The sequence below is a fragment of the Telmatherina bonti genome (assembly GCF_933228915.1).
Source record: "Telmatherina bonti genome assembly, chromosome: 4".
Taxonomy (NCBI): Eukaryota; Metazoa; Chordata; class Actinopteri; order Atheriniformes; family Telmatherinidae; genus Telmatherina; species Telmatherina bonti.
In genome coordinates, this window is record NC_136622.1 from 24,213,928 (window position 1) to 24,227,457 (window position 13,530).

General features: G+C 38.9%; 2 protein-coding genes across 2 annotated transcripts; both read left to right on the top strand.

The window, feature by feature from the left end:
• The first annotated feature begins 1,574 nt into the window (after nucleotides 1-1,574).
• arhgef3l (Rho guanine nucleotide exchange factor (GEF) 3, like) lies at nucleotides 1,575-6,611 on the top strand. The gene is made up of 13 exons (XM_079238761.1): nucleotides 1,575-1,614; nucleotides 1,911-1,950; nucleotides 2,051-2,101; nucleotides 2,624-2,680; nucleotides 2,807-2,914; nucleotides 3,004-3,162; nucleotides 3,514-3,576; nucleotides 3,682-3,778; nucleotides 4,238-4,314; nucleotides 4,415-4,672; nucleotides 5,416-5,586; nucleotides 5,786-5,978; nucleotides 6,272-6,611. Exons 1-13 carry the CDS (start codon nucleotides 1,577-1,579, stop codon nucleotides 6,517-6,519), a joined length of 1,560 nt encoding a protein of 519 aa, XP_079094887.1. The 5' UTR covers nucleotides 1,575-1,576; the 3' UTR covers nucleotides 6,520-6,611.
• Nucleotides 6,612-7,810: 1,199 nt separating this feature from the next.
• Nucleotides 7,811-12,511, top strand: usp21 (ubiquitin specific peptidase 21; the record flags this gene model as incomplete). The annotated part of the gene is made up of 11 exons (XM_079239631.1): nucleotides 7,811-7,966; nucleotides 8,385-8,441; nucleotides 8,548-8,665; nucleotides 8,749-8,863; nucleotides 9,093-9,212; nucleotides 9,303-9,367; nucleotides 9,465-9,652; nucleotides 10,090-10,168; nucleotides 10,361-10,468; nucleotides 12,033-12,147; nucleotides 12,264-12,511. 11 exons carry the CDS (start codon nucleotides 7,811-7,813, stop codon nucleotides 12,355-12,357), a joined length of 1,215 nt encoding a protein of 404 aa, XP_079095757.1. The 3' UTR covers nucleotides 12,358-12,511.
• Nucleotides 12,512-13,530: the final 1,019 nt, after the last annotated feature.

Below are 13,530 nucleotides of genomic sequence, written 5' to 3' on the forward strand. Positions count from 1 at the left end.
TTAGTAGGAAGATGCGGTGGGACTAGGGGGTGGGTATTTTGATCCAGGTTGACTCTGTCGGATCAATCGGTTTCATTTTTTTAGGCCTGTGGTTTGTGTAAACCTGTGCCTGACTGTACAAAGCCCCAGTAAGCCAACTAAAGGATACTTTTACGTCTGTTAGGGATCCAGTTGGTGCTTGACTGTTGGAACAGGGTGTCGTTGGAGAAAGGGAGCATGTACAGTGTACATCCTGATGTTTCTCATTAGTAAAGCCTCTAAACTTAAGTAAGCCTTAGTTGTTTCTCTGTATTCTGAAGTACAATATTGTCCTTACAGTCTAATCTTCACACCTAAATTGGGGGAAAGTCTTTTTAATCTATACCAACACATGGCCCCCCAACTCTACCTGCTCTCTTCTCTCCTCCAGTCTTTCTCAGATAGACCTGGTCCCACATTACTGCTAGCTTTTGGTTTTTTTTTTTTAGTTTCGGGGTTTTTTTCCTCCAAAGTTGTAGCTCTTTAATTAAAAGGCGGCCATCCCCGCTAAACCTCATACCTTTCCTGACTGGAAATCATTATGTATCACACTGGCAGAATGCCTTTCCCAGTCTAAGGCACCCCTACACCCTCGTCGCAGCACTCTGTGGCTTCTGAGGGGCCCTTGCACACGACATCAGCTTTCTCTTTATATTTCATGTGTTTTGTTATATTCTATTTTATTTTGGGGGGAGGGGGTTGGACAGAGCTTCGGCACACATCTAATAGATCATAAATTGTCTTTCTACTTAAATTCCAAATGACATAACAGTTTGAAAGCAAGGCATTGAGATGTATCTTGAAGTGGGAGCACTTACTGTGATAGTGAATAAACGTCTAAAAATATTTGTGTGAGCGCTTTATTTTATTCTTTTGGCCATATTTTGACAACACACACACACAGTAAAAAAAATCTGTATGTGACTTGAATAAGCCATTTCTGGTTCAACACAAACATTTGACTGCATCAGAAATTCATGTTTTTCCTGTCTGGCCTGCTTTTGACTGATCAGAAGTTTCATTATAAAGCAGCATATCCGGGAAGCAGTCTGAATCAGCTAAATGCAACATGGCAACTTCAATGGAAAAACCCTTATCAGATTCTTTTTTTTTTCCATTATGCAGTGTATGCAAGACATGTTGGGACCTTTGCTTTAATTTTTAAAAAATTGTCTAAATTCAAAATTCCTCCGTAGGAACCTCCTGTTTCATGCTGTCTCGCTTGTGTTTCACTGCAGACAATGGCGCAATAGCACAGCACTTTATGCATGCAGCTTTGTTAAAAGTCAGACGTACCAGTTGATGGTTGCAGTGAGAGGTGAATGTGAAATTTTGAGCACCCCTCCCTGAGAAGAGCGGATACATGAGTTATGTGCAACCCTAGAGGATGTGGTTCACTGTGAGATGAGGAAGAAAGAGCACTGAACTTTAAATTGCAATGCAAACAGTTGGTCACCGGCGCTGACTGAAGAGACGGCTGTAAATTTGGATTATTTCAATTTTTTTTTTTTAAATTTGAGAAAAACATGAGTTTCTGAACATGCATTGAAGAGAAAAGATGGAAGTGGAGGAGACTGGCGAAGCGAGGACTTCCTGGTATGCTACCTTTTTGCAAGTAACAATTTGTTTTTAAGTAATTTGTACAAATGTTTGTTGAGATGAGGCTTTAATCAGCTTCAGGTATGATTTAACCAAGTGGGAAGAATGATTGGTTTGAAGTTTGTTCACATAACTCTAAAACTCAAAGACTTCAGTGCTGTCATTTTGAACAAAAATGGATTTACAAAGCCTAAAGCAGGAAAAACAAAAGCCATTTTAGTACTATTACACTTTAAGTTAAATGTAGAAACAGCAAAGGAATTTAAAATTTGTATGAATGTTTGTGATTTTAGGTCAGGAGAGACTCAGTCTGTCCTATGTGACCATGCCGGGGTAAGCTACCCACTTTACGATTATTTCAAACACATTCTTTTAAATGTTTTTTTTTGTTTTTTGTTTTTTTTTAAACAAAAATTCACATTTTTCATTTTAGAAGAAGAGAAAACAAGATGCAGTCCCTGAACCTGTGATCAGAATCATAGAGGTTTGTAATAATCTAAGATGAACCAGACATGTTTGCATTTCTCAGTAACAAGCGGAAGTTAGTCAACCTTACCTTTGTGACCACAATGCTTAGAGCAGTGCTGACATAAGATGTGAACATTTTGTTCAGCTGTGCAGCTTCTAAATTTTTCTTTTGCTTCACAAACTTGGACATGTTTACACGGCATCTTTCTGCTTTTAAGTTGATATTTTCAGCATTGCAGATTTGACTAACACATTTTTAAATTTCTGTATTAATTCATTTTTGATTTTTTTACTGATAAGTGTCCCAGACATTGTCACTGTTGTGTTAAACGTACAGCAGCATATGTGGTTTGTTGGGTAAAAAGAAAAAGAGCAGGCAGACATCTTGTCTTTTAACTACTGAGGCTTCGTTTGAACCTCCTTCCTCATTGACTCACACAGGAAATGAGAGATCTGCACCAATTTTACCCCTCTTGACATATCTCTTATTCTTCCATTCTCCTCCACTCTATCATGTCTAACCTTTTCTGTACATCAGGATGATGAGGAAGAGGAGGAAAATGAAATGCAGTCTGACCACTTAAAGGATTCAGAGGTGAGGTGTTCCTCTACCAGAAGCCACATACATTCAGTAGTTTAGAAGCTCTGAGTAGTTAAGAAAGATTTGGGGGTAATCCTTCTATACTGGTTTCGTATTTTTAAGAGCTGCTTTCTGTTTCAGGAGCCCAGTAATAAAAGAGTAAAACCTGTGGGGAAGTCTAACAGCCTAACAGGTGTCATAACCCCAGTGAAGAAACCCACTCTGATTCGCATTGGGCAGTCTATCACGGTAGCGATGCACAAAAGACCATCCTGTTGCACAAAATGACCTGCTGAATGACTTTTCCATGCAGATAAACAAGTTTTCTCTTTTCACAGCGTTCTATTAGCTTTCGCACGGATACTCGACCTTTGCCCCCGGCTCCCCTGCGTTCCCGCACAAAACCCTCATCTTTTCCACGTCGCCGCAACAGCCAGTGCTGGAGTGACACTGTGGAGAACCATGACCTTACAGCAAAAGAAATTAAACGGCAAGAGGTGTGTGTCACAGTGGGCTTCAACTTGGCTTTCTCTTTCTTTCTTATTTTTTTCTTCTTTTTTTTCTTTTTTTTCTTCAGTAATGAGGTGTTTGCGGGCCAGTGGTTTTAATTTGGGTTACATGGCGAGCACCAATTCTTCGTTTCTCTGAAGCTGTTCTTCATGAGTATTATGAAAGAGGATGTGAGCTGGCACAGCAAGCTCAACTTCCTTTATACTGAACAGTCAGCTGCGAGAGCTCATGTTTTCCGTCCAAGCACTTTACATCTTATGCAACTGTGGGAATTGTGTTGTCATTGGCATGTTTGAGTGTCTGTTTGCATTTGCTAAACTGCTTGAACTCTTTTGCAGGTGATCTACGAGCTGACACAAGGAGAGAGACAACTTATAGATGACCTCAGCTTGGTCAAAAAGGTACTTGTTTACCAAGAATATCTTGAACTTTCGTTAACATTTGCATTTCAGTTGATTTCTCACACTTCAGTACACTCTCTCTCCCCGGTGTGTTTTTCCTGCTAGGTGTACTATGAACCTATGCTTAAGTTGGACATAATGACAGAGAGTGAGCTTGGACAGATCTTTGGTACTCTGGACTCACTGATACCTCTTCATGAAGGTAAATCCTCTCCATGATCTGCATATGCTCACCTTTGTCTTATTTTCTATGCACGAGTACAACTCAGTTCCTGATCACGTTGCTCTTGCTAAAAGTGGAACATTAGTTAGATACCATCATGTCAAATTTCAGCTGAATCATACATAGTTAGATATCAGCAAAAATATTTCCCAAATTAACAGGAAGTTGTGAACGTTTTAGTCATTTGTGTAATAAATGCTTAATAACACATTAAGACATAATAAATATGGATTGGTGGGGTTAAAATGACCATATTTTCAGTTCATTTGAACTAAATGTGCAATTTAAGGTGACAAATGCCAGGTGATGTCATTTTTTATTTTAGGTATGGAAAGTTGTCTTTGCTCAGTTAATATTTTTGTTTTTCTTTGTGTGTTTGAGGTGTAGTGATACGAACATTAGCAAAAGTATGACTATCTTCTCTTTACTTCATGCCAGATCTTCTGAGCCGCCTTGAACGGCTGAGGGGATCAGAGAAGACAGTTGGGGAGGTGGGGCCTACTCTGATGAATTGGGTGAATGTCTCCTTGGAAACCTTTACTTATACTTATATATACACACATGCCAGCCTTTTTCTTGCTGCATGCGTCATGCTTCCTGTATTTCTCTTCACAGTTCCCTTGTCTGGAAGCCTATGTCACCTATTGCTGTAACCAGGTGGGAGCCAAAGCCTTGCTGGACCAAAAAAAGCATGAGAAAAGAGTGGAACACTTTTTGCGGTTATGCCAGGAGTCTTCCTTCAGCAGGAAATTGGACTTGTGGAACTTTCTCGACCTCCCCCGAAGTCGTCTGGTGAAATATCCGCTGTTGTTGAAAGAGATACAGAAGTGCACGCCTCCAGAACACCCGGATGAGGACACGTTGCCTGATGCTGTAAGTTGGTGTCATGTAGTCATCACAATGAGCACATCTAAAGTATTTACACACACACATTCTCACACACAAGATTCAAACAAGATGAGAGCGGAAACCAAAAGATAACCTCATGGACTTTCGGACTTTGAACTTATACACTATGAGGTGTCAATTGTTTCATCATTATTTTCAACACTGGGGGCAGAATTTACTCTTTGTCATACCCAAACAAACACTGGTTGTTTTTTGTCAAAAGGCTGTGTGTGATAACAAATCAGGGTAATTAAAAACATATTCAAAGCGCTAAAATGTTCTAAACATGCATGGCAAACCTGCAGGCATATTTTCTAATTATGATGTGTGCTGCTCTGATCTTGAATGTTGAGTTTGGTTTAAAACTCATAAATTTCCAGAAGGAGTAATCCTGCGATGAGTCACTGGAAGCTTGAAAATGAAATTTGGGAGAGCCTGTAATACATGAGCTCAAGTAAAACAAGAAATGACAAAGATGTTACAGCTTAGTAGTTAAACTACCTGCAGGAGTCTTTCTCTGAACACGCAACACTCTGTTTCATCCTGTAAAACAGGATGCTGCCACACTAGTCCAGCTAGATATATCATTTATAAATCATTTCTTTTATCTACAACCAAGACTTTTATTTTTTGGTTTGGTGTATCAAACGAGGCATGAGACATTTTCTCACTGACTAAAATGGTTTCCGAAATGCGATATATGCGACGCTTTGCTCTCCTCACCTCAGTTGGAGCTGATCCAGAGTATTGTGGCTGAGGTGAACAAGAAGACAGGGGAGGCAGAGTGCCAGTTCTACAGGCGGGGTCTCATCTACCTCGAAGACAGCCAGAGATTATCAGAGATTCAGCAGTCTCGCTTCCTCTACTGCCACGGAGAGCTCAAGAACAATAAGGGACAGGTAACTTTCCACCATATTTCCTCTAATGTTCCATCAAACGGCCTCAGCTGGATGACCTGTTGGGAATTTTAATCAAAGAGCATCGATTTTTCTAGGGTAGCAAAGATACAACAGATTGTCTGACTGTATCCTGAACGTGCCCTGTGGCTAAACTGCAGCTGATGCAGTTGCATGGTGTGTGTTTCTGTCTGTCTATCAGCGGCTTCATGTGTTCCTGTTTGAGTTGGCTTTGGTGCTGACCAGACCAGGGGAGGACAGAGATGGCGGGCAGCTGTTTCATGTGTACCGACAGCCACTGCCCAATGCACTGATAAACTTGGAGGAGATCCCGGATGGTGAAGCTGGTGGAGGAGGAACCTTCAGAGGAGCTTTCACTGGAGGAAATGATAAAGGTAGCCCAAATTAACCCAATTAATTCAGTTTAAAAAAATAATGATATCCTGCAACTGATGACCTTTTTTTTTTTTTCCTTTTTAAGGTTTTATGAATAAACTGTGTTTTTCTTATTTTTGTTCTTTCAATATAAAGTGAAATAGTTCAAGTATTAAATTGTAGAGACTTACACTATAACGTAGAACAACCCTGCACAGTGAGCCACGTCACTCTACCACATTTGCTGAACTGAAACCTACACATTTGTTTTCACTCAAGTCTTCCTTCCCTTTTTTGTCTCTGCTTCTTGTAGTGAAGAATTGTTTCCGTGTGAGCAGCAGGGGACGCTCCAAAGCCAACCCTTACAGTCTGCAGGCCAACGACTCCTTCAGCAAGCAGCAGTGGATCACCTGTCTGCGTCAAGCGATTGTGCAGTCGCGAGACAGGACCGCTCACACCAGCCAGTCGCAGCTCTCCCTTCCCCCTGATCCCGCCCTGTGTCACATAGCTGAGCTCAGCCTCAGCTCGGACACAGACATGGCAGACCATACCAGTCGCTGACTGTCGGACTTATCACCAGGTGGTCTGTGGAGTTTCTGTGGACAAGAGTGAAGAAAATAAATGGAACTGTTTGCAAAATATGATTGTAGTTATATCGCACATGTTTTTTTGTTTTGTTTCGTATTTCTTTGTTTTCTTATGTTTTTGTCACAAGGCGTATTTTCCTCTGTAGCTTTTTGTGACTGTGGCGATGAGGACTGTGCAGATTGGAAGCAGTATTACAGAATGTGAATTTGCAATGTACAATGTCTTTGTTTTTGCATTTTAATAAACTGACACTTAAAAGGATGTCGAGGCGCTCATGCAAAAGTGCTCAATGACACATCTATGTATAGCCAACGAGATGTACAGAGAAAAGATTAGAGATGATTATCCTCCCTCCCTTTCTGTTTTTCACTCTCTCTGTCTCTTCGGTCTTTCTCTGACACCGGTGACAGGACAAGGGAGAGAGGTAGACTTTCAGTTCGAGCCCACAGTGAAACAGTAGACGTCCCCTTATGCATTTTTAACAGCTCAGCAGATGATGGGAACGTTTTGGTTGGGACAGTTTGTCCACAGATAGACTGAACAAGTGATCAGGTGAGTCCAAATAGCTCTGTATATTTAAAAATATATTTATCATGCATTACTTGAGCCATATTTTCTCTGTTGGACGTTATTTTTATCTGCATAAGACAGTAGTGAGTAGGCATTGATTGGTTAGCTAAGCTCACATGCAATGTCTCCTTGGTTACATAACCAAATAGGTAGAAATGTTCAACCTTACTTTAAATCAACATTTGGAAGGAGAACTGCTAAAAATCATGTCTCTATTTTGGTGGAGCATATGTTCATGTTTTCATTCATGAATGTCTCTGTTAGAACTTGACTTTCAAAGATTTGTTGCACGCACTAGCGGCATGAGTTGGAGTAGATGAACTTAATATTGGCAAAGAAAGAATTTTACCATAAGTGCTTATTCCTAAAAGTCCTTTTGTTTTCCTAACAGCTGTGAATGTCATCCAACGTCACTCACTCTCCTGGACAATCAAGGAAACTACTCCACTGCACATCACGGCTTTAAACGAGGGACTTTTTCTCTTGAACATACAGCTGCCATACAACCACAGCATTCTGCTCAACTTTCAATCTGCATGTGAATGAAATTAGGGAATCCAGCTCACCCAGTCTCAGGGACAAAACACAAGACTTGCATTTTGGGGAGGGGGCGGGGGGGTCTGGGGGTCCTTCTGTATGTTTTGGGATCTTTTTTTGGCTGCCTCTTCAGACAACGGTTTGCTAGTATAATAGGATGCCTGGTTCCAGTGGTGTCAATGTAGAGACCTCCTGTGAGGCGTTATGTCGAACCCTGGTGTCTCAGAATGGACTGCAAAGAGAGACTGCTGACATCTCCCAGTCTGTCCTCTACACATCACTGATGGGCCTGCTCTTGGTTGCTGACAATGAGGTTTGGACAAAACAATACATTATAAACTTTGAAGTGTAAATAAGGAGATTGTAATCAGGCAAATGTAAACACAGACAAAGAAAGTGCGCGACTGCATTAAGATACAACATGCACCCCCACACACGTGTTTATGCACCTGTCAGCACTCCTTGTGGTCTCTAATAGGATGAATGCTTGAGACTGACCCCGTTTTAGCCTTGCTTGTTACGCTGATGAGATAAGAAGGCTAAATCTGGCCTGCCAACATTACACACATGCTAACAAGTTGGGGTGAAGGCAGACAGTCACATGTAGTCTCAGTACAGCCAGGGGTCAGATAATAGGACACATGACAGATAAATCAACAAACAGTAACAGTACAGCACTTGCAGATGCAGTTAATGTGTATTTCTGATCCGAGGTTTCTTTTTATTTGTAGAAGGAGCCTCTCACCTTAGGAAGTGGAAGGGTCGGCCTTCGAAACATAGGAAATACAGTAAGTGTTAAGAGATGACTGATGAAGACTTTGAAATGGAAAAATTAGCTAAATAATTTCAGCATCAAGATGCAGATTTTTCCTCTCCACTGTGTGTTTGTATCAGTGTTTCCTGAATGCAGTGGTGCAGTGTTTGTCTCACACATGCGGCCTGCGGAATTACTGTCTCATAAAGTCCTACAAGCATGAGAAGTTTTCCAAAGAAGATGCTAAGCTCATGGAAGGTATATTTTCTCCTCCAGGCTGCTTTCTCTTCGCAGATTTGGTTTTCCCGTCTTCTTATTGTTGCCTGTCTTTCCAATGCAAGCTTTCTCTCAGGTGCTATCTGGCCTTTGGGATGTAAATGAAGGAGACACGGTTGTAAATCCACGCCAGTTTTACAGTATTTTCAAAGAAGCGGTGCCTTACTTCAGTGGTTACAGGTGAGAATGTGGATTTCACTTGAGCTTGAGGTTAATAACTGCTCTCTATAAAATAGTTCATATTATTTTGACACAAACACAAAAGGCAGACATTTTTTTTAGTGAACAGTACAAAACAACATATAAGAGCAAGATTTACTTATAGAAACTTTGTGTGTGTGTGTGTGTGTGTGTATGAACAAGAAGCTGGATTGTGATACAAAGACACTTTTGTCTGTGTGTAACCCAGTCAACAGGATGCTCAGGAATTCCTCAGGTTCCTACTGGACAAGCTGCACACTGAAATAAATCGCAGACCTAATATTAGAAGAACGGGGAAGGAACCTGAGCAAAAATATGCCAGATTTAGGTGTGTATGTGGTAAAAAAAAAAAAATCTGTCCTTGAAACATTGATGCCCCTCATGTGCTGTTTTCCCCCTAATTTCTGTTCTCCTGCAGACTTTCAGAGGAGGCAGCTGTCATGTGGAAGAAACACTTAGAGAGAGATGACAGCATAATAGTAGGTGAGGAGGTCAATCCAGCAATACTTGTTCCATCAGTCTTATCCACATGATAAATTCACAGAAGACAGCCAGTGATTATTCTTGTTCCTCTCAACAGACCTGTTTTCGGGTCAGCTGCGGAGCTCACTGCATTGCTCGATTTGCTCACACTACTCCAACACATTTGATGTGTTCTGTGATCTGTCGCTGCCAATCCCCAAACGGAGCTCTGGAGGGGAAGTGACACTGCAGGAGTGCCTGGACCTCTTTTCTCAGGAGGAGAAACTGGACAAGGAGAACTCCCCAGTAAGTTAACAGAAACTTAAAAGCTACAGACTGGTGGGTGTGTTTAACTGTATTATTAAAGCTCACAGATATCCACAGAGAAAATCATTTAGTCCAAAAGGGTTTCTCTTTTTCACCAGTAGCATATGTTCTGCAACTTAATTATGTTGATCTGTTGGAAAAAAAATCTCCCCATGAATGACAGACCATCATCAGCAAACTGTAAAAAAAAACACAATTTTACTTATTCTAGTTCTTAGGTGTGTCCTCTCAAAGCCAAAGATTCAAGAAAAGAAAATACTTTTCTTGACTCTTTTCTTTATTTGATAAAACAAAACAACATGTAAATACATGGTAATCCATAAAGCTTAAACATCTGGATACATTTTACACAAACAACCTTTCCATGGATTAAAAATGGTTTGAAAATATGAGTTTTCTGTTTCCACATTTTCCAGATGTGTGAGAGGTGTAACAGGCATACAGAGTGCACAAAGAGGCTCTCCATCCAGAGGTTTCCACGGGTTATAGTGATCCGTATCCTTGGCAACAACTCCTATTTTATTCATTATAAAAAAAATACTTTTTTTTTTTTTTTTTTTTTTTTATCCTTCTATGTTTTATGTTTATTATAATTGCATGATATTATCTTTAAAAATAGATTACTGATTATTTGGACAGAAATTTGTCATATGTGTTAACTGTACTGTACTTAACCGACTTGATCAGATCTGAATCGTTTCACAACATCAAGGTGGTCTATCAGTAAAAGCACAGTGTATGTGTCTTTCCCACTTACCAATCTGGACCTTGGGCCCTACGGACCTGTCGACTGTGGTAACTCAATATTTGCTATAGTTGATGCATAATTTATACGTCTGGAAGTAAATCTGGAAGTTTTCATCAGCTTGTTTTTTAGAAGAAGAGACAGAATAAATACTTGAAGTGACATTTCATGTTGTTTTGTGATTAGAAGAGAACTATGACAACAAAATGCAGATTTTGGTCACAGATTTGCAGTTATGTTTGTATGAAGATGGGTGGCCATAAAAAGTCAGAAGAATAAAGTTATCATTTATACTTTCTTCATGAGATTTTAAGTGAGATATAAGACGGATTTTTAGTTGACATATAAAGTATAAGGTAACTAAGTGATAAAACAGATAATGACATTTATCACATTTCTCATTTCATAATTAAAGTTATAACTGTAGAGTATATAGTTAATTTGAAATAAATTTAAAATCATTTTAGATTGGCATTATTAATTTTAAAAAGTAAATTTAAAAAATGATCATTTATGTGATCCTGGGGATTAGTAAAGTATTACTTTCCATTTCATCTTGAAGGAAAAATCACAATAAATGACATGATTAACAATTTCAGACAATGACAAATTTATTTAATGCATTGTGATGGACCTTTATGGTATAAAAGAGTATAATCAATAATAGGAATAATTACCTGACTATTCTATAATAGCTAACAAACTTGGATGATAATTTCTCCATTAAGTCAGTATCTATTAGCATAAAGACACTTTTTCAGTCATCTATCCAAATGTGGCATGAAGTACAGAGCCACTGTTATTTGATCGTTTTAGGTGAAAATAGGAGAAACTTTTTCAGAATTACAGCTTCTTCCCAAAATCTACTTTTATTGGAGAAATGTTTTCAAAGCTATTTGGTTGGCTGTTCTATTACATTTTACAAGTGGGGAAAGAAGCTCTTAATTCAAGTAGGCTACCGGAATAAAACAATCAGCAGGAATGTTAATGGTGACCAAATTACCAGTTTAATAGATTCTGTGGAACGAAACAGGGAGGAGGCTCTGTTGAACTTATAAATACAAAAAGGTTTCCATATGTCTATCTGTAAAAACCATACCAGTTCTGTATCAACAGTGTTTGGGTCCACTAGCACTGTCTGCTCACATTAATCCTGATATGAAATACAGAAAAACTATGGCCTGCTAACATATTGCAGGAGTATTCAGGAGCTTTTAAAGTTAGAAAAGGTAAATCTTCTGCTATGACTGAGTCGGTTGTCTGGTTCTGACTTGATTAAGCAACATTTCATTTGCTAATGGCAAAATTAATGACAGACCTGACTACAAATTACTGAAGAAATCTGTTGTTAGAGCATCCCAATTTTTTGCTGCATAATTATGCTTGTTCAATTACAGGAAAGCCCTTAAAAGGAGGGTCCATACTAAAAAATCTCTATTCAAATTGGATGTGAGACTTTAAACCAGTGTCTGTATTATAACTTCATATCATTTATCTCATTTTAAATTATAACTACAATTTGATTATGTTTATTACAGAGAGGAAATAGTCCACCTTATGATTGTCTCAAAGTAATTCAAAACTTAATATCTGCATGAATGTTTGTCTCAACAGGCTCAGTTCTTTATGACTTATATGCAATATGTAACCATGCTGGGACAGTGAATATGGGCCATTACACAGCCTGCTGTTTAGATGAAAAGGGTTGGTGCTTCTACAATGATTCCAGGTGAGACTTACCCCACATGCGTAACATTTACTTTTAATCAGCCATGTTCTGTAAACTACATAATGTTTTTGTATAAATCTACAACTCTAATTCTCCTCAATTTTTTCAACCTGCAGTGTGACCCCAGTTGCAGAGAACCAGCTTCAGACCAATCAAGCCTATGTACTGTTCTACCAGCGCAGCAACAGCACCACCAACGTCAGAAAATAGACCTGCGACTGGCTGAGCCAGGCAGCCAATTGGAGCGACCTTACCTTCTGCGTCCATAGAAACAAATAGAAGAAACTGTGTTGGAACCCTGAAATCTACAGTAGACACATCCTTAACTCTATGGTTACACCCTCAAACTATGAGGAGAAAGAAAGAGAAGGACTTTAATCTTGAGTGAGCATTTGAATCGTCTCACTGCGAAAGCTGAGACACTTCAGGCAGACTGGAGCACTAGAGGCTTTGTGCCCTAGTTCTCAGGCAGGGCCGATGTACTTTCACCTGATGCAGAGCTCTTAAGCCTGATAATAATGATTCATGCTTGCTAATAATAATCTAAATAAACAAAACGATTTTGAATTTAATAGAAATTAAGGAACATTTCATGAATACATATACACCGTTTATTAAGTTTCATTTTGAGTGAAAAGATGGATCTGAAAACAGTCACAACATAAAACTTTTTTTTTTTTATTATTTACTCATACTTTTTATTTTACAAACATATAAAAAAGAAAAAAATTGTGGCAAAACTGTGAAAATGAGCTTCCTGACAACAAGCCCATTTCCTCAGCCAGCCTTTAAGAAAGATTGCAAAGATGCTGCAGGACAGATAGCTGGCACATAAGAGGAAGTGCAACATTGATGTATAAAATATGTGAACCCAGAACAGAGGGATTAAAAGCAAATATTTCCCTGTGACATCGTATGGCAATGTCAGAAGTATGAAAAGCAACAATTAAAGAGCCCTGAGGTGTTTTTTTTAAAAACATTTAAACAACATTAAAACAGGGCCATTGGTTTGTTTTTGTTTTTTTAACTTTTGTGACATCTTTTACTTGACCATAAATGAAAATCTCAGGGCTGACAGCAAGCTATAAGACAAGTCAAAAAAGCTTCTGTAAACTGTAAGGAGAGGAAATTACTTAATCGAGAACATAAATATGGAGCTGGTTTTATATAGCATTTGCAAGATCTGATGCTTACACTTATTTTCCACTACAGTATTATTGTACTGTCTTTTGAATTTAGTTATATGTAAGTGATATTATAAACTCTCTGACCATGTCTGTACTTTAGTACATGCCACAATTGCTGCTTAATCTTTTTTTTAAAAAAGAAAAAATAAATAAAGTAAAAAGTAACTCTGCTTTTACCAAAGATACTGGAGGATTT

What these genes read in the sequence shown, in the direction of transcription:
- arhgef3l (XM_079238761.1), top strand. Translation starts at nt 1,577, where the DNA reads ATGGAAGTGGAGGAGACTGGCGAAGCGAGGACTTCCTG. An exon ending in AAGAAATTAAACGGCAAGAG is followed by an intron (nt 3,163 to 3,513) that starts GTGTGTGTCACA and finishes ACTCTTTTGCAG; the next exon opens with GTGATCTACGAGCTGACACA. An exon ending in CACTGGAGGAAATGATAAAG is followed by an intron (nt 5,979 to 6,271) that starts GTAGCCCAAATT and finishes TGCTTCTTGTAG; the next exon opens with TGAAGAATTGTTTCCGTGTG.